The following is a 21,326-nucleotide window of genomic DNA, read 5'->3' as shown; positions in this document are numbered from 1 at the left end:
GGCTGGGCTGGGGGGGTGGGGCCGTGAGGAGGCGGGGCTAGTGGGAGGCCAGCGCCCCTTCCCCCTTCCCCTTTCCCCCCGCCCACTGTCCTCACTGGGCCAGGAAGCTTGGGGGGCGGCGGAAGGCCGAGGGGAGGATGACTTTGGACACGCGTGTACTGGAGAGGATTTCCACGACCCACCCCGTCCGCAAGTCCGCCCATGGGGGACGGTGGGGCTGATCCGACATGGTTCAGTCCCGTGTGGGGGCCCCGCGGGGTTTCATCTTCTTACCCCTTAAACAGAGTTTCTCTCATCTTCCTTGCATTTCCAAAGAACTCAGGAGGTCCCACCCAGCCTGCTTTCGATAGCTGCCCCACCCCTCCCCAGCTTCATCCCACGGTGGCGCGATCCCTGCGTGAGATGGGATCATATAGGATGGGGTCTGTCCCCTGTTCCTCCCAGATTTTCCTCTCCAACGGAAAGGAAAAAGCAGAGTTTGGGGCTCACCCTAAAATCTTGGAGAGGGGTTCTATTTTTCCGTTCAGATTGTGAGCAGAGAGGACCAAGATGCATGAACAAGAGACTATGAAGATAGAACATCTCCAAGAAAAGATAGATGACCTCTTTTCAGATACATGCAGAGACCCTTCCCATTCAACTACAGGTGACGCTATGACCACTGGGGTCTCTTCTAACTCTGTAATGAAATACAATGCTCAGCAAAGTCCATACAATCAGAGATGAAGAGCTGGCTCCAACCCTCCCACTTCATGATGGGGAAGCTGGTTGAGCTGCCTGAAATCCGGCAGATCAGAATTTGAACTCGGGCTCTGACTTCAAACCCAGAACTCTAGAAATTTCTCATTCATTGTTCTGTCTGTACAATCTTGCACATTTAATGAATAATATAAGCTTTATAAACATAATTAGGCATGAATGATTAGCATATAACTAATTACTTGATGTACGACCTTCCCCCCCAAGTTTCTGAGAAGTTTTTCTCATTTCACTTTGTTCTCCAATCTCTATGTTCAGCAAAAATGTCTCCAATATCTTGTAGGGTCTAGCGCTCCTCATGTCTCCACACGTGGATAATCACATGTTAAAAGTTAATTGTCTGTTCAAAGATCTTTCAGAGCAGCCTTATATGTAATTGCTAAAAGCTAAAAGCAACCTAAATATTCAACTTGTAGGGGAGCTGGTTAAATAAAATGATCATAATCTATTATCGTAATGGAACACTACAGTGCAGTTGAGACTGACACGTATGAGTATTACAGAGAAATCTGGAAAGATCTTTATGAAATTAAGCAAAGTGTGGGGGTTAGCCCTGCAGGGAGGGTGGGCACTAACCAACATCATATGAGGAAAAAATGAATGAGAATTAATGACAAGAATTCTGATGGGAACTGAAAGGTGTTATGATCCCTTATGGCTCGGGCTTGATTAAAGAATTATTATTGTGCTTATGAGAGGCAGCCTTTTGGTGAGAGCAAAAGAGCCAGATCTCAGTGTTAGGAGAACCTGACTTTAGAAGCCCCGACTCGACCCTGTTCTGCCTTATGCAACCTGGGCAAGTCACTTAACTTTTCAGGGCCCTAGATGGTGACCCTTAAGAGTTCTCTGCCCCTCCAGAAACAAGCAAAACCCAAACCAAAATGAACCTAAAAAGCCACCTACATGTCCAACCATAGATGAATTCATAATTCAACTGTGGTCCAATAATCTAAGGAAATTCTGGGAGGCAATTGATACGGACAAGACTGAGGAGGAGTTTAACTCTCCTAGCTGGTCAGGCTGTCCTAGCACTGAATGTGGTTTGGGACCAGGGAAGAGGGATTCCTTTAGTGGAGGGGGCCAGGGTCCAGTGCCTCAGCCACATGGGCCGAGGAGGGGTTCTATGGTAACATAGGGGACAGAGTGAGTGCTATTATGTATGTAGAGCATATGTATGCATATGCATAGTCTACATGCATACATATATGTAGATAGTATGCACACATGTAATAGCTAACAGTTCTATAGCACCCACTATGTGCCGGGCACTTTACAATGAATTATTATCTCATTTGGGCCTCACAGCAACCCTGGGAAGTAGGTACCATTATTATCCCCATAGGACCGATGGGGAAACCTAGGCATACGGAGGTTGAGTGACTTCCCAAGGTCACACAAGCTAGTTTGTGTTTGAGACCAGATGTGAACTCAGATCTGCCTGATTCCAAGCCTAGCATTCTATCTACTGTTCAGTCTGCCTGTCCAAATACATAAACACACACATATGTACACACAAAAATATACAGAATATACACAGACATAGAATGTATAGAAATACAGATATAAAATACATGCAGAAATAGATACATATACACCAGGCATAGAAATGCATAACACACATAGAAATATCTACATATATAACTATATAACAGAGAAATACATATACATAGAAATATATAACAGACAGAAATAGCTACATATACAAATATATAATATCCACAGAAATATACATCATGTAGAAATATCTAATACCCATAAATACATACATAGAAATATAACATGCACAGAAATATACACACATGGAAACGTATAATACCCATAGAAATATGCATATGTAAATATATAACATACACAGAAATATGTACATAGAAATATAACACAGAGAAACATATACCCATAGAAATATGCATTTGTAAATATATAACATACACCAAAATATATACATAGAAATACGCATCTGTAAATGTATAATATACACAGAAATATACAACATATATAATATATAGTAGATAATATAATGTGTATAATATATGGAAATATATAACATACATAGAAATATAACACAGAGAAATATATAATACCCATAGAAATATGCATGTGTAAATATATGACATACACCAAAATATATACATAGAAATATAACACAGAGAAATATATTATACCCATAGAAATATGCATCTGTAAATGTATAATTACACAGAAATATACAACATGTAGAATATATAGTAGATAATATGTGTATAACATATAGAAATATATAACACAAATACATACACGCAAATGTATAACATACAGACTATGTCAATGTTATGTGTATATATAAAGTATGTTTATTATGTATAAATGTAAGTATTACAGGCACAGCAGCAAGTGAATAGACAGGTGGCCTGGTGCAAGGAGGCAGAGCTCAGACAAGGCACCTACTTGTGTGCTCTGTGTGAGGCGAGAGCACTGTGACCCTCACATGTCAGTGTCCATGGAAGCCTTTGCGTTTTCGCCACAAGACACAAGGCTTGACTGGTCCTTGCCAGGTGCCCCTGGGCGTCAGAGCTGGAAGGGTCTTTGGGGGCCATCCAGTGCAGTCTAGCTCCCTCCTGTTAAAGATGAGGATGCTGAATGCCCCAGAGGTAAGGGGATTTCTCAGGGTGCTACAGGTAGAAGGAAGTAGATCTTGGATCCAGAACACTGCCCTGCCCTCAAGGGGCTTGGAACATGCTCATTAACAGAGAGAACACTCACAGAACTTGCAGGTTGGAAATGAGCTCAGGGGTCATTGAGGCCCCCAAAGGGTCCACCCTGTGACAGTGGCCTGAGGATCACCCAGCACCTGTCAAAGGGGAGAAGCCTCTCTTTCCCTGAGGTTGTCCAGGCACCTTTGGGCTCTCTCTGGTGCTTAGGGAGTTTTTCTCCATGTCCAGCTTAATTTGCCTCTTTGCACATTCTCCTCACGGTCCCTTGTTCTCTTCTCTGGGGCCAGACAGAGAAGCCTAATCCTCTTTTATATCAGAGCCATTCAAATACTTGGAGTCGGCCGGGTGGTCCCTCCAGGTAAACATCCCTCGTGGAACCTGCAGGTGGTCCCCACGCGACAGGCCTGGCTCTGTCCTGACGGCCCTCCTTGAGCAGGTCTTTAGCTCATCAATGGCCCTTCCTAAAGTGGGTCACCCAGAGCTGACTGTGGTTTGACCAGGGCAGAGCGTAGAGTCCATCACCCCTTGATTAAGAATAGGAAGATTCAAATGTTCCTCATTGGTAACCCCCCCCCCCCCGGTGTCTTGTGCCTGCCTTACTCACCCTAGTCTCCCCACTCTGTGGCTAGGGGTGGGACGTGGTCTCCCTCTACCCAACAAATCAGACTGCACAGGGAGCTGTTTACCCCACTGGATGAGGAGGAGGGAGGAAGGGGGGGGGTGCCTCTGCAGCTGCTATGGGTTAGCCTACAGCACGTTTCAGGCCCCACACACCTGGTGCTGCTTCCCACTGTGGGAGCCCCTGAGAAAGGCTGCCTGCGTTGGGCTTCTTGTCTCACTGGGGGCACCAGCTGGGGGCTGGGAAGATAAAACCATCACATTGCAAGTGCCAACAGTGATGGGATAACCTGGACACTCTAGGTATCCCTGAGCGGGCCGCTCTCCTGGCTCCTCGAAGTGGGCTGACACTTGGCCTTGCTACTTCCAACTGAGTTTTCCGCGTACAAAGTCCACATGTGGTCACTTAGGATTGGACGGTGAACAGTCTCTGGAACCAGGGCACCTGGACTCAGAAGTGTTGGGGCATAATGGGGAAAGCACTACTGGTCCAGACATCCTGGTTCAGCCACTTCCAAGCTCTGTGAAGAATCATTCTTTCTCTCTAGGCTTCGTGAATTCTTGTACCACTTCCCTTCCCAAAGGGGTGGTGAAGAAAGGCCCCGGAGCAGCCTACATTGATCAATTAACCAGCATTTATTAAATAGCTACTTTGTGTCAAACTAAGGATACAGACACAAAGAACAGAACACTCCTGACATTTGCTGTATGAATTAGTCTTATTATTAGATAAGAGCTAAGATTTATATAGGGCCCCTAGGTGGCATCATAGTGCACAGAGCGCTGGGCCCGGAGTCAGGAAGGCTCATCTTCATGAATACAAATCCGGCCTCAGAAACGTACTAGCTGTGTGACCCTGGGCAAGTCACTTAACCTTGCTTGCCTCAGTTTCCTCATCTCTAAAATGAGCTGGAGAAGGAAATGGCAAACCCCTCCAATGTCTGCCAAGAAAACCCCAAGTGGGGTCAGGAAGAGTCGGACACAACTGAAATAACCGAACAACATTTATGTATTGCTTACTATGTGCTAGGCACGGTGTACAAAATGCTTTACAACAAATAATAATAATATTTTCCCATAAATAACATTTACATAGCTCTTCCCAGGTGCCAAGCACTGTGCTAAGTGCTTTATAATTATCTCATTTGATCCTCACAACAACCCTGTGAGGAGGGTCCTCTAATCCCTATTTTCCAGAAGGGGAAACTGATGTTCAGTGACTTGCCCCCGGTTGCACACCTACTAAGTGCCTGAGGCCCTATTTGACCTCAGCTCTTCCCGATTACAGGCCCAATGCTCTAACCATTGCATCATCCAGCTGCCCCTAACTCTATAGAGAGTGAGTTAGTATCAAATCCCCTGCTCTGCCACTAACCTTGTGTGACCTTGGTACAGTCTCCTCCCTTCTCTTGGCCTTGGTTTTCTCTTCTATTAAAGGGATGATTTACCTTGCCTACCTCACAAGGATATGAGGTTGGAAACACTTTATAAAGGACTTTGAAAGACTTAAGAACTCTGATCAATCCTTGATCACTCACAGTTCCTGATGACCAGTGATAATTATGCCCACATGCTCTTCATTTCCAGAGAGGGGTGAGGGACTTGGGGTATGGAGTGAGACACACAGTTTTAGACATGGCTGATGTGTAATTTTTTTGGCTGACTCCCTATTCACCTTTTTTTTTTTTCTCCAGTGGAGGGTAGGAGGAGAGGGAGAAGAGAAAACAATAGAAATGATATATAATGATAAATGTCAATATTAAATATTAAATATCAACTATAACAATATATAATACAGATATATGATACAGCACAATATATTATATGGTTAACAACACATTATGTTATAGTTCTATAATATATAGTTCTATTATAGCATACAATTGTATATGTAATATATACGATATATTATTGTGTATTATATACAAGTGTAATTCTATTTCACAATAATCATCATATAATTACAATATATGATAACATATAACATAATAATTGAATAATCAATTTTAAATATTAATTTAAAAGCCAAACAACCTCCCCCAACACATGGAAGGGAGTATTTCTTTACCTTTGAAAACGATTTTTATCAACATCTTTTGTTTTTATACCACATTAATTTCTAAATATACCCCCCATACTCTCCCTTATATCAAAGATTTAAAAATAAAGAGGAGGGAAAGCAATTCATCAAAAGTAAACATCCCCAGTGTTTGACAATATATACCATGTTCTCCGTGTACTGTATGGGAACATTTTGACTACATTATTTCATGTATACATGTCTCTCTCCCCAATTCTATCAGATGATTTTTCAGAGTAGGTATTTAAATTCTGAACTTGAAAAGCACCAAATCTGGGGCAGTGGATAAAGCACCAACCTTGGATTCAGGAGGACCTGAGTTCAAATCTGGCCTCAGACACTTGACACTTACTAGCTGTGTGACCCTGGGCCAGTCAAAACCCTCATTGCTCCACAAAAATGTTTTTAAAAAATTAAAATTAAAATTGAAATTGAAAAGTGCCAAATCTAATGGGCATTTCCACATATGCAGTAGAACAGAAAAGGGGGGACTGATTGAACATGAAACTGTGAATCTGTAGGATGCTCACTTGGCTTTTCTTTTCTAATCGTTAAGTCCAGTCTGGTGTGTTCAAAGCTGCCATGCTTGTTTGTCATTCTGCCTGGCCTTTCTTCTTTTGTCTCCCATGCAATAATATCCTACCTGGCCATTGGCAATAGAATGTAGATCACAAAGCCTTTGCTCTCCACTCTGGGTTAGAATGGTCCTTGCTTGAAGCAGGGTATTGGATTTCATGGCCTCTTGAATTCTGTTCCCACCTGAGGATATAATACAGAGAGGGCAGAATATCTGAATGGCACCCATATACACCATAGGGCAGCTAGGTGGTGCAGTGGATAGAGCACTTGTCCTGGAGTCAGGAGGATCTGAGTTCAAATCCAGCCTCAGACACTTGACACTTACTAGCTGTGTGACCCTGAGCAAGTCATTTAACCCTGATTGCCTCAAACATCTGGGGCCATCTCCAGTTATCCTGATTTATATCTTGCAAATGACTCTGGAAGAGAGTGAGGCTGGTGGTTTTGCACATCCCTCTCTCACTTAAATCCAATTCACTGCAAGCAAGTCATCTCCCAACGTCATGGTCCTCTTCAAGAATGAAGGACAAAATGGGGGCGGCTAGGTGGCGCAGTGGATAAAACACGGGCCCTGGATTCAGGAGTACTTGAGTTCAAATCCGGCCTCAGACACTTGATACTTACTGGCTGTGTGACCCCGGGCAAGTCACTTAACCCCCATTGCCCAGCAAAACAAACAAACAAACAAAAAAGAATGAAGGACAAATAACAACAATCCATCACACCTCCTCCAGTTAGCTGAGAACTAAAATAATTAAGAAGTTCATTGTCATTCAGCAGAGAGGAGAGCCAAAAAAGGGTTTACATTGTTGACTACAGCCTAGATATTTTTCTTCCAAGATGTGCTTGGTTGTTGGTTTCTTTGAAGCTATTTCTGTCCTCTCGTCATTGACAAAATGGGTCAGTGCTTTGCTGGCCCAAAGAGGTTGCTGGAATTCAGGCTGACTACCTTGGTATTGGACTGGTTTTGAAATGCTCTGACTCCAGCCTTTCTGGGCTTCTTTCCTTCTTCCCAGAGGCTGTTCTTTAACCACTTTGCATCACAGGAGCAGGGACCCATGCCTGTCACTAATCTCAAGGATGTCACCCCTACTGAGCAAATTCTACTGCTAAGTCCCCAGATTCAAATGGTGTTTTCCTGGCCAATCTCGATCTTATTATGATTGAGGGGGACAGGGTTTACCTTAGAAACAGACTTACAAGACTTCCAGGGACCTTCGAAGAAGGGTCCCTCTTTCCCCTAATTTCTGAAACACCACCCTTAGAAGTTCACTCCTTTGAATAAGATTTTATCAGCCGCTTCCTAAGAACAGGTTTTGACAGAAGAAAAGGAGACAGAGAAAGGTAGGCACTGGGTCTGATGAATAATTAGGTTGCCACCAAAAAATAAACTTTGCCAAGGACCTGCCCTGTCTTGGAGGGAGCCCTGTTCTGAGACCAAGAGTGATCCCAGTGGCATATGAAGAAATAGATGAATGAGGCAGGACAAGCACTAGCTAAATGATTGAAAAATACTGGGTAGCAACCAGGGGCTCAGCACCTAAAAGCAAGTTACCGCCCCTCCTCCACCCAGAAGCCAAGTGTCCTATTGCAGTCCAGGGGGGAGGAGGGAGATAGGCCACATTTCTAGATACTTCTCAACAGGCCTGTGAAGTGTGTTTTGTCCCCATTATACAGAGGAGGAAATTGGGGGTGACTTGGCTAGATCACAGAGCTAATAATGTGTCAGAATCCAGGGGGTCTGACCGAAGTTGAGCTACCTGCTTAAGTGGAGAAACCCAGACCTCCCTGGAAGTGCCCCCTTACCCCTCAACTGTCTTCCTCTTCCCCTCCTCATTCTGTGGCATTGCTAAAAGGCTGGACCAACCTCCAAAGCCCCTCCTGTGTCTCACTGCTATGTGGGAGTGGAACCCTGTGCTCTTCTAAGTGATTCTGGTTGTTAAATGAATTAATGAGATAAACTAAGCCAGACTAATTAGTAAGCCATTGGGCAGCTGGGTGGCACAGTGGATAGAGCGCCAGGCCTGGAGTCAGGAAGACTCCTCTTCCTGAGTTCAAATCTGTCCTCAGACAGATTCCTATAAATGGGGTCTTGAGAAAGCTTTTGAAAAACCAAATGGATTCATTAAGTTGAAGGCCATGCTGGTGTTTCCTGAACTAAGCTAATGGTTAGATGGGGCCTTCAGAGAGTTTCTGAGAGCAGGGTTAGACGGCCAGTTACTTAATCTTTCAGGTGTTTGCCTAGTTCTATTTCATCATGGGCTTGGGGTTGGAATCCAGCAAGAAAGTCCTGAGGACCCACCCGCTCAAAGCCAGTCGTCCTGGGAATGGAGCAGGAAATGGAAAAATCAGATATTACTATTGGAATTCAAAGGTCGCCACAATGTGGAAGCACCCTGCCTTCCCAGCCTTTTCTCATATGATTTTCCTTCAAAAACTCTCACCTCAAGCAAAACAGGACTGTTGCTTATCTTCAGATGGCTCCTTCGTGTTTTAAGTGAGTTTCCTGGACTTGGAACACGTCCCTGCCCCTCACACTTCCCACCTTGAATTTCTACCCGGCCACTTCTCAAAGCCCACCCCAAGCAAGCCGGGGCTGACATCCCGAAGTCATCGTGGAGGTGGGGACCTTTCTCCCTCAGACCTCACATACCGGTTTGGTTTTTTTGGGGGGGTATCTCTCATGCACTTAGTGTATACAGTTAAATTCTGCTATCATTACTATAGCTTTGCAAACGCTCATTTGTCCCAACTAGATGGATGCTAGGGAATAACCTGAGCATGACGCAGATTTTATGTTTGCTTATGTATGATTTCATAATTGAAATTTTCCTCAGCTGAACCTAGCTATACACAAGACACATGCAAGTGCCAGTTACTTCTGTTCACTCTCATATCCTAAAAAGACGTGTTTGCCATTCCTTTATTTGCCAGCTTTTCTCAGTCTAGTTTTCAAAAAGCCTCTCATTAAAAAGAAAGAAAGAAAGAAAAAAAACACCTCATAGAATAAAAAGCCTCTCATTCAACATCCCAAACATGTCGAGTGCCACATTAATTGTATTTTATCTTCTGGTGCAGGCTGAGGAGCAGCCTGTGGCCCCAGCCATCGGCAGGAGTTATTGTAATATTTCTGTCCCTGACCATTTTACGTGGCTAAAACCATGCTGTCATTCTGTAGGTTTCCACCTGTTTATGCTTTGGTGTGTTGTGCCCTGAATGCCATTTCCCCATAAGCCCCGTGGTTTTTATTCTGTGATTTTGCACGGCGTGGTGATTTTTAGGAGCACCCATGCTGATCTGGAGTAGAATTGCCCGTACCTTTGGGTCATACTTGAGGGTTCCTGCTTCCGTCCTGAACTGTAAGCCTCACCACAGGAGAGCCTGTGTCTCATCCATTTCTGGGTTTCTTCCCCTGCCTGTTGGTCGGTCAGCAGGGTTTGTGATCATAGACGAGGCACTTTTTGGACGGTACTAGTTTTTCAAAGGATGGGAGAAGGGAGCCAGGAGGAAGCGTATTACTCTTCAAACACATCTTCCCTCCAGTGAGGCCAGGAATGTTTTCAATTAATTTCAAAGAGAACATACAGGAAATAGTACAAGCCACAACAGACTGTCCCAGAATGCCAAGGGGCTTGCTTCAACTAGGACACTGAAAAATCAGCAGAATGAAGGGCTAAACTAGTACAAATCTGGTCAACCACTGAGTTTTTTTAGGAGGGAGGAAGATCAGCTAAACTGGGCTTGGGGAAAAATAGGCTGGGTTGGCCTGATGTAGCTCAATGTGATGGAAGGAGGGGTGGGAGGCCTGGGAATCAGGAGATACAGAGGCAGTCCTGGCTTTGTCACTACTTGCTGGGTGACTCCAGACAAGTGACTTAGTTTCTCTGGGCCAACGTTTACCCATCTGTGAAATGGTATCAAGCTAGATCATTGGTTCTCAAAATGGTGCTCCCTGAGCCCCTTTTAAAAGGTTCCTCAAGGTCAAAACATTTTCATAATTCTTCTAAAATGTCTTAATTTCAAATATGGCCAACATCAAGAGCTACAGCCTCCATGAACAAAAGCTCTTGGGGATTCTCCACACTTTGAGAGTGTTTTAAGAGAGCCTAAGACCAAACAGTTTGAGATCTCTCAAGTCCTTGCTATCTCTAAAGTCTCTGATTCTAGATTCCAACTTGATTTTAAAAGATCCTACACATTCCACTGTGCCTTTCCTACTTGGGCTTTATTTATCCAGGGGCTGAGGCAGGGCCCAGCAGGATGGGGAGGCTACACCCACTCTTGGGACAGAGTCACCAGCTCCCGGCTCTCTGTCTCCACTGAGCCAGACAAAGCATCACCTCGTTTCACGTACTTGGACCGTCCGATCTATGTTCTATGTGGCAAGAATAGTGACTGGTGGGTGGGAGGATTTCCTGTACGTGTGGACCTAGGATTCCCTGCTCAGGCACCTCCTCGCCAGCTGTGGTCAGCAGCAGATGCTGTGGCCAAATGACAGAGGAACGAAGTATTAAGGACAAGTTATTCAGTGAAAGGTACAGCTATATTGTAAAGGGAACACATAATTTATATAGAACAGCATGGAAAATTAGAATATTTTTAATATGAACACTTCCTGAATGTAAACTGAATTCTGATCAGTATTATTTACTTGAGAACATTTTGAACTATATATATTTGAGTTTAGACTATGTCATGTCATACTTTCGGACCTGGAAAACACTGTAAATTACGTCTAAACATGGAAAAAAATAATCCTACCCTGCTTCATATATTCTCTTTAAAAATAATAAAGCAAAAACAAAACACCAAACCTTAACCCGAACTAACAGGAACTTAATCAAGAAAGAAATTCAGAAAGGTCGTTTGAAATAAAGGATAACTCAAAGATATCATTGCCACTGGGGAAGAAAAGTAGGCTTCCATACAAAATGAAGCAGCATTACCTGGAAAAAAACCAAGCATTTTCATGAAATTAGAAAATGTTCAGAGAAGTCATTTCTCCTCATTGACAGTGCTGGACCTGGCAATGGCTGGGGCGTCAGAAGCCCAGGATAGACTCGTCCCACAGGATCTCCTCCTCGGTCCTCCTCGGCAGGGGATCCTTCTTCTCCTTCCGGTGTCTCCGGGCTTCTCTGTCAGCGGCTACCTCCCGATTCCTTCTCTCTTTCCGAGGCCTTGGCTTTCTGAGGCTGGTGGCCTCTGCCTCTGCCTTCCTCCTGCGGATGGCCTTGTGGTCTCTGCCTGAGTCCTTGTCCTCCATGTTCTTTTTCCTCTTCTCCTCCTCGTTCGCCCGGTCTTCTCCCTCCTCCTGTGGATGTCTCTTCTTCCTTGGGTGAGTCACTTTGGGCTTGTGACCCGCTTGGTCAGAGATGCTGGATGGGCCCGAGTTATCGTCCTGCTGCGCAGGCCCCAAGCCCATTAATTTTTCTGAGAACTCTTCTTTGCTGGGCTGGCAGTGGCCGAGAGATTCCGGGCTGAGTCTGCTGTCATGCCCTGGTGACCAATGAGACAACGTGTTCTCGACTGTTCGCGTGAGGACATACGCTCCTGGGCAGGCCTGCAAAGTCTCGGGTGGGAGTCTCTGCTCAAATACCGCCAGAGCACTGTGGGGCCGGCCATTGCGATGCTCCTCCGCCATCTTCCTAAAGTAAGTCTTGGGCTCCAGCCCTCGGGCTTTCTGCACCTGGATGTAGTCGGCCAGCTCATCTTGGAAAGAGTGAAAGGTTCTCTTGGAATTCTTCATCAGGTTGACAACCAGGGATTCTCTAAGGGTAAGAAGGGGGAGAAGGGCTTTGTTACTGGGCTGCTCTGTTCAGAACGTGTCCTTTCAAAAGTTCCCTCGGCTCAAGGCAGCCGTGAGAGCCGATGGAACACAGAGGGATTTGGAGCCGAAGGACCTGGGTGTGAATCCCAGCTTTGCTAATTACTGTGTGGCCCTGCACATATCACTTCCCTTCCCTCGGCCTCAGTTTCCTTATCTGGAAAAAGAGAGGGTTGGCCTCGATGATCTCCAAGTTCCCTCCCAGCTCCAAACCCTGTGTCTCTCAGGTGAGACACAGACTCCTGAAAACAGGCGCCCCACTTCCAGAAGAGGCCCCCAGCCTCTCCAAAGCACGCCCAAGTCGGCTTGCCTTGGGGACCTGTCAGGTGTGGCTGGTAAGGTCTTGCACTCAGGGCCTCCTTCCCCGCATTCCGCCTGGCAGACACATCTGGTGCCAGGACACTTCTGGGCCACAGGGAGGAGGTGACAGAGTGTGGCCCGGCCTGGGCTAGATCCTGTCCAAGGTCAGACTAGGGGGGGATCTTGGCTCTTGGGCCTCTGGAGGCAGGCCTGAGGAAAGGGTCCTGGGGATTCTACAGGGTACTTGTAAAATCACAGAGAAAGAACTTAGGACCATCCAACCCAGTGTGTATCTGAAGAGCCCGCCTCTCCTGAAACATTCCCATCCGTCTGCCTTTGCCTGAACACCGCAAGGCCATTCCAGGGAACTCAGTACATCCAAAGGCAGGCCCCTCCCCCACTTTTGCTTGGCCCTACTGGAGTCCAGCTATCGGGGACATTAACTTCCTCTGCTCTCCCCCGGGGGCCAGCAACAAGCTTACAAAGGTCTGGAGACGGCATCATGGTCCCCCGAAGTCTTTATGCCCTGACTTGCTTCTTCTTAAGTCCCCTTCTCATCCAAGCCATTTCTCTTTAGAGAACAGCATTCATCCAGGTTTCTCAAGTGTGCTCAGAGCTGTCCCATGCCCAGGACAGAGAACAGGGCATGGACCCCTCCCCTGCCTTTTCTAGGAGAAGGCCCAAGGCTGCCTTCCCTCCTGGGATGCCAAGCCATGCCACAGCACACCGTACCTCTCCCGCTAAGCTTGTGGGCCCCTAAGCCCCCCAGGTCTTCTTCCCACAAAATTCCTGGCTACATTTCCCCTCCCCTCTTATTGTGTAGATTGTTCATGATTTCGGCTGTGGAGATCTTTTTGCATTCTGACTCAGTCAGCTGACTGCAGCTTACTTATACACACGCACACACACAATGGCTGAAGTAACACGCGTCCAGGTGGCCATGGGACAAGACTTGAGGCGAGGTGGAATGAGAGGGAATGAGATTCCCGTTCTCCTTGGAAGGGTTCTACTTTCTCTCCCTTCTCTGAATTAGGTGAAAACAAAAGTGTCTGGCCGTGTTCTTGACCTTGTTCCTACTCTGTTAGGAGGCTGGTGCTGGGGTGGGGGGGTGAGGGAGGGGAAAGGGGCTGTGACATCGACAAGTTTCCTAAGAAATCTGAATGAGGGCTTTTATAAGAGAATCTAGCACAACATACAGAGAGAAAGACCATGGATTCACCCTGAAACGTCAGTGACCGTGACGTTCTGGAGACTTCAAGCCAAGGGAAGGCGGCCGAAGCCCCCATGAAGCATTTCTGCATCTAAACAACTGCCTCTAGTACCTCCAGAAGAAAGACAAAAACTACAGATGAGACCAGGACAGTTTGCCAAATTTAGCTCCCAAATTAAAAAAAAATCAGAAAAGACACCTTTCCTCACTAGAAAAACATGAAAGAGAAATGCTGCATTTTGATTTAAATGCTACTACTCCAAAACCAAAAGGAAACTCCCAACCCAGGTCAAAAGATCAGCCCCGCTTCGAGGCCCAGGTGGTTCAGCTCCGATGGAAGGCCCACGCCTCTGCCCCGCCTGGCTGAGCTAGGAGCCTGGCAGCTAAGTCAGGAGTGGAGGGGCGGGGGCGGGGGGGGGGGAGGCCCAAGGGCTGGCCCAGCCCAGCATGTTCTGGAAGCTTCTGGAGGACAGGGGCATGGAGGGAACCTTGTCAAAGGACCCTCTGGTGGTACAGGCCCACACCAGTGCAGAGCCCTTATCACCCGAGTCACAGGAGCATTCTCACAGAATTACTTACTTAAGTTGGTGTTTATTTCCTTGCATGTGGGACTGGTACATTTCTACAGATGTAAGGGTGACACTACAAATGGGACATATGTAGTTGCCCACACCAAGTGCTGAAAGAACATAGAATTCAGGTTAATGTCAGTATGCAGAGACAGCAAAAAGAAACACCCGTATTTGATGCTATTACCGGGGACACCACCATGAGCTAGGCTGCCTAACACGGCTCCCAGAGACAGGCCGGCTCTGCCCAACAGGGCTCAGCCCAACCCCACCTTTCCGAAGCCCTCAGCCGGATCCCATGAGATCACTGTCCTCTTGGGCCGGGCCTGCGGGAGACGGACGTGGCTGAGGTTGGGATCGTCTCCTGAACATCCCCAAGCTCAGGAGCAACCAACCTGCTCTTGGGGTCTTCAAGAGACCCCAAAGAGGATGATGGTAACAAGGAGAAGAAGAATGGAATCGGTGGATGAGCAGCACCAGCTTGAGGAGGGGCCCATCGGCCACTGCCAACCCCCACTGCACTGCCAGCTGGGACTGCGGAGCAGCCTTGAATCAAACGAGCCCCCTGACTTCTGCTGGCTTTTCCTCTGAGCCTCCTCTGGCCTATCTTCCTTCTGATACAATTGTCTTTTTAGCAACCCCTTTTTCCTAATTCTCTATTTCCCACTCCAGCCCACACCACACCAGAACCTGAAACATTCCCCAGAAGCTTTAGAAAATACATCCTGCACACAAAGGTGTTTCACAGTGCTATGCATTGGGGGTGGGGGGCCCTGGATCTCATCTTTTGTCCATTTTTTCTGCCAGATGGGACCTGAAGTCCAGGAACTCAATCAGGGCAAGGGGATTTCATCCCGGATGCTTCTGTCCCCGCCCCCAAAGATGTTCACACCTTTTAGCAGGTTCATGCCCAAAGTCCCAAACGACAGCTCATCCCTCAAGTCAATGGGTTTTCATATCAACCCTCATGACTTTGCCAGGCCAAACAGCACCCAGAGGCCTGGACTCTACCCACAGATATTAACCAGCTGGATCTTCTGTGGATGCTTAAGCTCCACGGCTATAAAATGAGGAGTTCCACTAAGGGAGCAAGATTTCATTGTGTATAACACTCAAAAACAACTGGCACATGCAGGAAGTGCTCAGTGATATTTGTTGACTCTCAAGGGGCAAAACCTTCTTTTAAAAGGAGGTGGGGGAGCCCAGCCAGAACCTAGAACTGTGGCCCAAATCAAGCAGCCACATATCTCCACAGTCAGTGGTAAGAGAGGAGGTGGCTACTGAGCCTCTGCTGGACTATAGTTGTGCCCACTGACTGTTAAGAGAACAAAGCTGCCCCAAGATGAATGATTTGGCTGGAATGGCTTCTTAGGATGGGAGGGGGGCGGGGGGGGGGGAAGGTGCCTCCTATGTGTCAGGTCCTGTGCTAAGCACTTGACAAGTATTGTCTCATTTGGCACAACCTTGGCACAACCCTGGGAGGTTTGATCGTTGGGGAGACTGAGGCAGACAGAGGTGACATGACTCGGGTCTTCCTGACTCCAGCCCTGTGCCTGGGTTAGCATTCTATCCAATGTGCTGCCCACTCCCTCTCAGAGGCTGGACTCCAGCCCCAACCTTGAGGGTCAAGAGGCACCATGGGGGCAAAACTGTCCCAAGATGAGATGACTGGCCTGGACTGTTGGTAAGAAGACTGTTGGGGGGACCAGTCTCTGCTGAGGCCTATAAATGCAAAGCCAGGAACCTCGCTGGCTTTCTTCTCGTCTTCTTCCTCCTGTCTGCTCTGGCATCCTGAGCCACAGTTGGGGTGGCATTGGGTATGGAGAGGCAAGATTTCTTTGCCTCCCCCAGAAACCATTCACGTGTCCCTAGGAGAGAGTTCCTGGCCACTCTTTGCCTCTCCTCTTCTCCTCCCGAGCACAGGTCAGAGACCAGACAGGAGAGGAAACTGTCCTGGCCCAGGAGATGGGAACAGTCGGGGCAATGGTGGAGCTAGGAATGCTTGCCCAGCTGTCTCTTCGGGAGGAGAGATGGAGTGGGAGGAGAGTTCTGGAATCTGGCCATGAGGACGGGCTTGAAGTTCTTAGAATGAACCCCCAGTTTGGGACTAGGGGGATCTGGCCTTCCACTCAAAGATGGGGGGTTTCCTGAGGGACAGGCCTCTTGAAGAGAGACAAGGATGGTCCTGCTCCTAGGCAGTTACGGTCCAGTTAGGTGGGACAGAGATGTAGAGAAAGAATTATGATACCAAGCCAAACCTGATAGGCCCATCCAGCTGGGTTAAGTGTTCTGGGGGAATGCTCTGACTCCATTTTTGGCTTGGAAGACTAGGGAAAGATTTGGGGTGGAGGAAGTAGTGTCTCACTCATGCCTTTAAGAACCACTGGAAGGAAGATGTGGCTAAGTGGCACAGTGGATAGAGCACCAGCCCTGGAGTCAGGAAAACCTGAGTTCAAATCTAGCTTCAGATACTTACTAGTTATGTGACCTTGGACAAGTCACCTAACCCCAATTACCTAGGGTCGGGGGGAAGGGAAACACTAATGGAAGGGAAGGCATGGAATCAGGTGAAGCTAACAACATGAGCGATCTAAAGTCTAAGTAGTAGAGTGGTGGGACATGAGCCAGTCTAGGTAGGTTGGAGGCAGTATCAGGGAAGAACTTGGTTCCAGGCTCCTATGTTTGGACTTAATCCTGGATCAGGAGGAGGAGCAGGGCTGGGAGTGAAGAGGGGGGCTGTGGCCTGGAGTACAGAGGAGGGGGCAGAAATAGAGGTAGGAAGGGAGGAGAGCTGTCTTTTGAGTCCAGTAACTCCTCTGTTACTTCTATCTACTCATCTTTTCACTATTTAATCTTTTTGGCCATTTTTTTGTGTCCTAGCACTTAGCACGGTGCCTGGCACACTGCGTCCCACTGACCCTGTACACATCTTGTACATACGTGGTTGTGTGCATGTCATCTCCTCCATCAGACTAGAAGCTCCATGAGGGTGGGGGTAGTCTGGGTCTTTTTTTTTGTCCCCAGTAGTTAGCACAGGGCTGGGCACACAGTAGGGGCTTAATAAATGTACACAGACTCACTGACTCTCAAAGGGCACCAACTTGCAGAAGGGAAACATTTTTTAAAAAGTAGCTGAGGTTGTATTTCTAAAATAAACACAAAGGAAGCATTCTGTCCAATGAATCAGCCCATCTCAGAGCTGGACAGGCTCTCTGAGGCCAGCTGGCCCAACCTGCACCTGAAGCTGAATCCCCTCTCTGACCTTCCCTTGAGGCAGAAGCCATTCAGCCTTCTCTTGAAGGCCTCCAGTGGTCCCTGAGGAAGCCCACTCTCCCTCTGGGCAGCTCTAATTGTTCCAGTCCTAGTTACCTATTCTTTCAGTAACTGGGACCTAATGACTCCCTCTCACACAGGACAGCCGGCTCTTTTCTTGTTCTCTCCATCCATGCCCTGGGCTTCCATGCCCTATTATCCATTTCTGTTCTCTCTCAGCCAAAGACCCCATCCTGTGGCAGAGAGCAGTTTGGTCTTCTCTCCGCTGTCAGTCAGCCAAGAGCCATCGCCTTTGGCCAGTCTCCCAACCGCTTCCTTTAATTCCCTCCTTTTCATCACAGTCTGGACCCAACCTAGACTCAGTCTGGACTTGCTTTCCCCTTCCTATCTTGTACATGCTCTGTGTTCCAGTCAGACTGGACTAATGCACTCTCTGTCTTGGTGCATTCACACCCTGGAGCAAGGCTCCCTCCTGACCTTGTCTGCTCCTCAGAAGCCTCTTCTTCCCTCAAGCCTGAGGTCAACTGTGGACTCCTTCAAGAGGTGTCTCACCTACAGCGCTCCACACCCTTTCCCCACCTCGCTCCTTCCCTCCTCAAATTCCCATACAGGTTCTCTTTCTCATGAGAACATGAGCTCCTTGTGGCAAGTCTTTTTGGTTCTGGTCTTGTTTGTGTGTCTCACACGGCCTAGCTTTGCACAAAGTGGGCACTATTTAATATTTAATGAGTGTTTGCTGAACAGATGAGTCACCTAGTCAGAAAGGCCACCCTTTCTAAAACCCACGATTTTAGATGTTAGACTAAATTAGGCTTGTGGCACTGGAAACACAGAGAATGGGACAGAGGAGAAGCATCTCTAGGGAAGAACCAATGGGTCTTATTGGGTCAGGGAAAGAGAGAAGAGAGCTGATCTAAGATCCTTCTAAGGTTTCCAGTCTGAGTAAATATGACAATAGCAGCTCCACGGACAGATTGAGATGTGGTGTAGGGGGGAGGCAAAGAAAATAAATTTAGTTTTAGAAATGCTGAGTTTGTGATGACAGCAGGGCATTTGAGTGAAAATGTTAGGGAAGAGCTGGAGCTAAGGGAAGAGAACTCGGGTGAGACTAATGAACAAAAAACACTAATATGATTCGTACATTGGACTTCTCTCTTATGCTCAGCTCAGAAAGATGGAGAAGAAAGCAAAAAGGGGAAAGAGGGCGATGGGCAGGAGGGAGAAGAGAAGATAGAAATGTTCATTCACCAAGGAGGAGGAATGGAGGAAAGGGAGGCGCTGACTAGGTTCTGAAGTAAGTATCTTAGCAAACACAGTTTACAGCTGGTTTCTCACTAGGCCTTGGGCTTCTGAAGAAGTTCTACTTCTTACTTTGAGAGGGTCAAAGATGATGGCATTTGGAGGAGGTCTTTGGTGAGGTGCCCCAGGGATCGGTGTGCACCAACATTCTTATCAGTGACATGGATAGAAGCACAGAGGGCATGCTGATTCAGTATGCAGGTAACACAAAGTTGGGAGGGATAGCTAACGTAATGGAGGACAGAGGCCGGATCCAAAAATCTCCCAAGAGGACAGAGCAAGGGCAGAATCTCCTAAGATGAAACTCAATACAGGTAAGTGTAAACTCATACCTTGGGTAGGGAGAAGTCAGTGCCCCAGGTAAAAGCTGGGGGAGGCATCATTAGTAGTCTGCCTGGAAAGAATCTGAGGGTTCTCACCTCCAGCAAATGTCAGCTGAGTCCAGCAGGCTCTATGACAGCCCCCAAGCTAAGGAGGTCTTGGGTGGCAGCCTAAGAGAGGTGGAGCTTTATGGGAGAAAGCAGTGATCATCCCACTGATCTACCCTGCCCCACCAGACCTGATGTGCTGTGTTTGGTTCTGGGCCATGGCTTAGGAAGGATACAGAGGAGCTGGAGAGGATCCGGAGGGAGCGAGGGGGATGACAGAGGGTCTCGAGCTCATGCCAAGAGGGAAGGCTGAAGGCACTGGGGGTGTTGGGCTTTGAGAACTGTCTGAAAGAGCATCATGAGAGAGGGAGATGAGGTTTGTCCTGCTTGGCCTTGGCAGAAGCTGCCAAGAAGAAAACTCAGGCTTGATAGGAGGGAGAGCTTCCTGACAAGGACACGGGTGGGAGGAGCTGCCTGGATGAGGTTTAGGCCCCTTTCAGCAGAAAGCTGGATGAGCCCCTGTAGGGCACGCTGCAGCATGGGTGGGACTAGACAGTCAGTGAATTCCCTTAAAATTCCCATATTCTGTGGTCTCTGCAAACACCTGCTTTAATCCCACCACACCTTTAGCATTTAGCTAAACCACTTCCCTGAAGACAGTAAGTATTCAACAAACACATTTTGGTTGGTGGAATGACAGAGGGAAGGTGGGTGACAAGAATATGGGAGGGAAGATGCAATGGATAAGTGGGCTGAGTAAAAGAGGTGGCTGGAAGAGTCCACAAGTACTGTCCTTCCAGGATGTTTCTTGAGGCAGAAGCTATATGTGCTTGGCCTCCCTGAAGCACCAACGTGGTGGTAGGTACACAGTAGGGCCTTCCTATGTAAAGCTCAGGGATTTGGAGTCGAGAGGCATCTTAAAAGGCTCCAACGTGCTCATTCTACAAGTGAGGATGCTCAAGCCCCAGGTACCTTTGAAGCTCAATTTGAACCCAGGACCTCTGGCTCCAAATCTCCCGCTTTTCCCAATGCACGGCCTCATTGTTCTTTGTGCATCGCTGGACTACACTACGCGGGCCTCCCCTCCAGATGAGCAGGGTTGTGATATGGGACAGCTCCGGGGTAACCCGACTACTCACCACTGCTCGTGGACTCAGCAGGGAGGGTCTTCTGGCCCATCTCTTCCAGGATCTTCTTCCGAGCCTCGCTCCGCTTGTGCTTCTTGCCCACGTAGTGCTGCTGGGCCATGAGCGGGCTGTTAAATGACGCACAGCAGAGCTCACAGTATCTGTCTGGATCATTCAGATCCAAAGCGGGGCCGCCACAGGACGGGGACGTTTCTTCCATGGCCGCTTCTGGGGCGGCTCTGTCAGAAGTGGGCTGCGGTGGCTCTGGCCCGGCACAATTAACAACAGGCAGACCTACGGAGAGAAGAACAGACACCTAATGTCTAGAAATGTCTACAGAAAATAGAATAAAGTAGAATTTTAATAGAAAAATCTATTTTAATACAGGGGACAAACACCTGTTCATGTAACATATTTAAAACCACTACCACATCAAGGAAACTCTTCAAAATCTGCCATCCTTAGTCTGTCCACTCAAAGTCACTGAGTAGGACTAGTTAGATCAAAGTAAATGCGGACATGTCTATATATGTGTGCATGTTGGAATTCAAACCTGATCACCATGGTGGTTTTTTGTTTGTTTGTTTTTTGTGGGGCAATGAGGGTTAAGTGACTTGCCCATGGTCACGC

General features: G+C 47.3%; 1 protein-coding gene across 5 annotated transcripts in view; it reads right to left on the bottom strand.

Moving 5' to 3' along the window:
- Positions 1–7,362: 7,362 nt before the first annotated feature.
- Positions 7,363–21,326, bottom strand: part of KRCC1 (lysine rich coiled-coil 1) — a 40,691-nt gene continuing 26,727 nt past the window's right edge. For 4 of the 5 annotated variants that reach the window (XM_043990382.1, XM_043990381.1, XM_043990383.1 and 1 more), the window contains 3 exons: positions 20,709–20,990; positions 14,640–14,739; positions 7,363–12,494 (listed from right to left, as the gene is read on the bottom strand). In XM_043990382.1, coding sequence (XP_043846317.1) covers positions 11,768–12,494; positions 14,640–14,739; positions 20,709–20,990 — 1,109 coding nt within the window. In that variant the 3' untranslated portion in view covers positions 7,363–11,767. Of the gene's footprint in view, positions 12,495–14,639; positions 14,740–20,708; positions 20,991–21,326 lie in introns of those variants that run through there. The other variant, XM_043990384.1, reaches the window with a different exon arrangement.

This window comes from Dromiciops gliroides, chromosome 2, assembly GCF_019393635.1.
Source record: "Dromiciops gliroides isolate mDroGli1 chromosome 2, mDroGli1.pri, whole genome shotgun sequence".
NCBI lineage: Eukaryota > Metazoa > Chordata > Mammalia > Microbiotheria > Microbiotheriidae > Dromiciops > Dromiciops gliroides.
The sequence above is the reverse complement of the archived record's forward strand: the minus strand, read 5'-3'. Positions and strand labels throughout refer to the sequence as shown.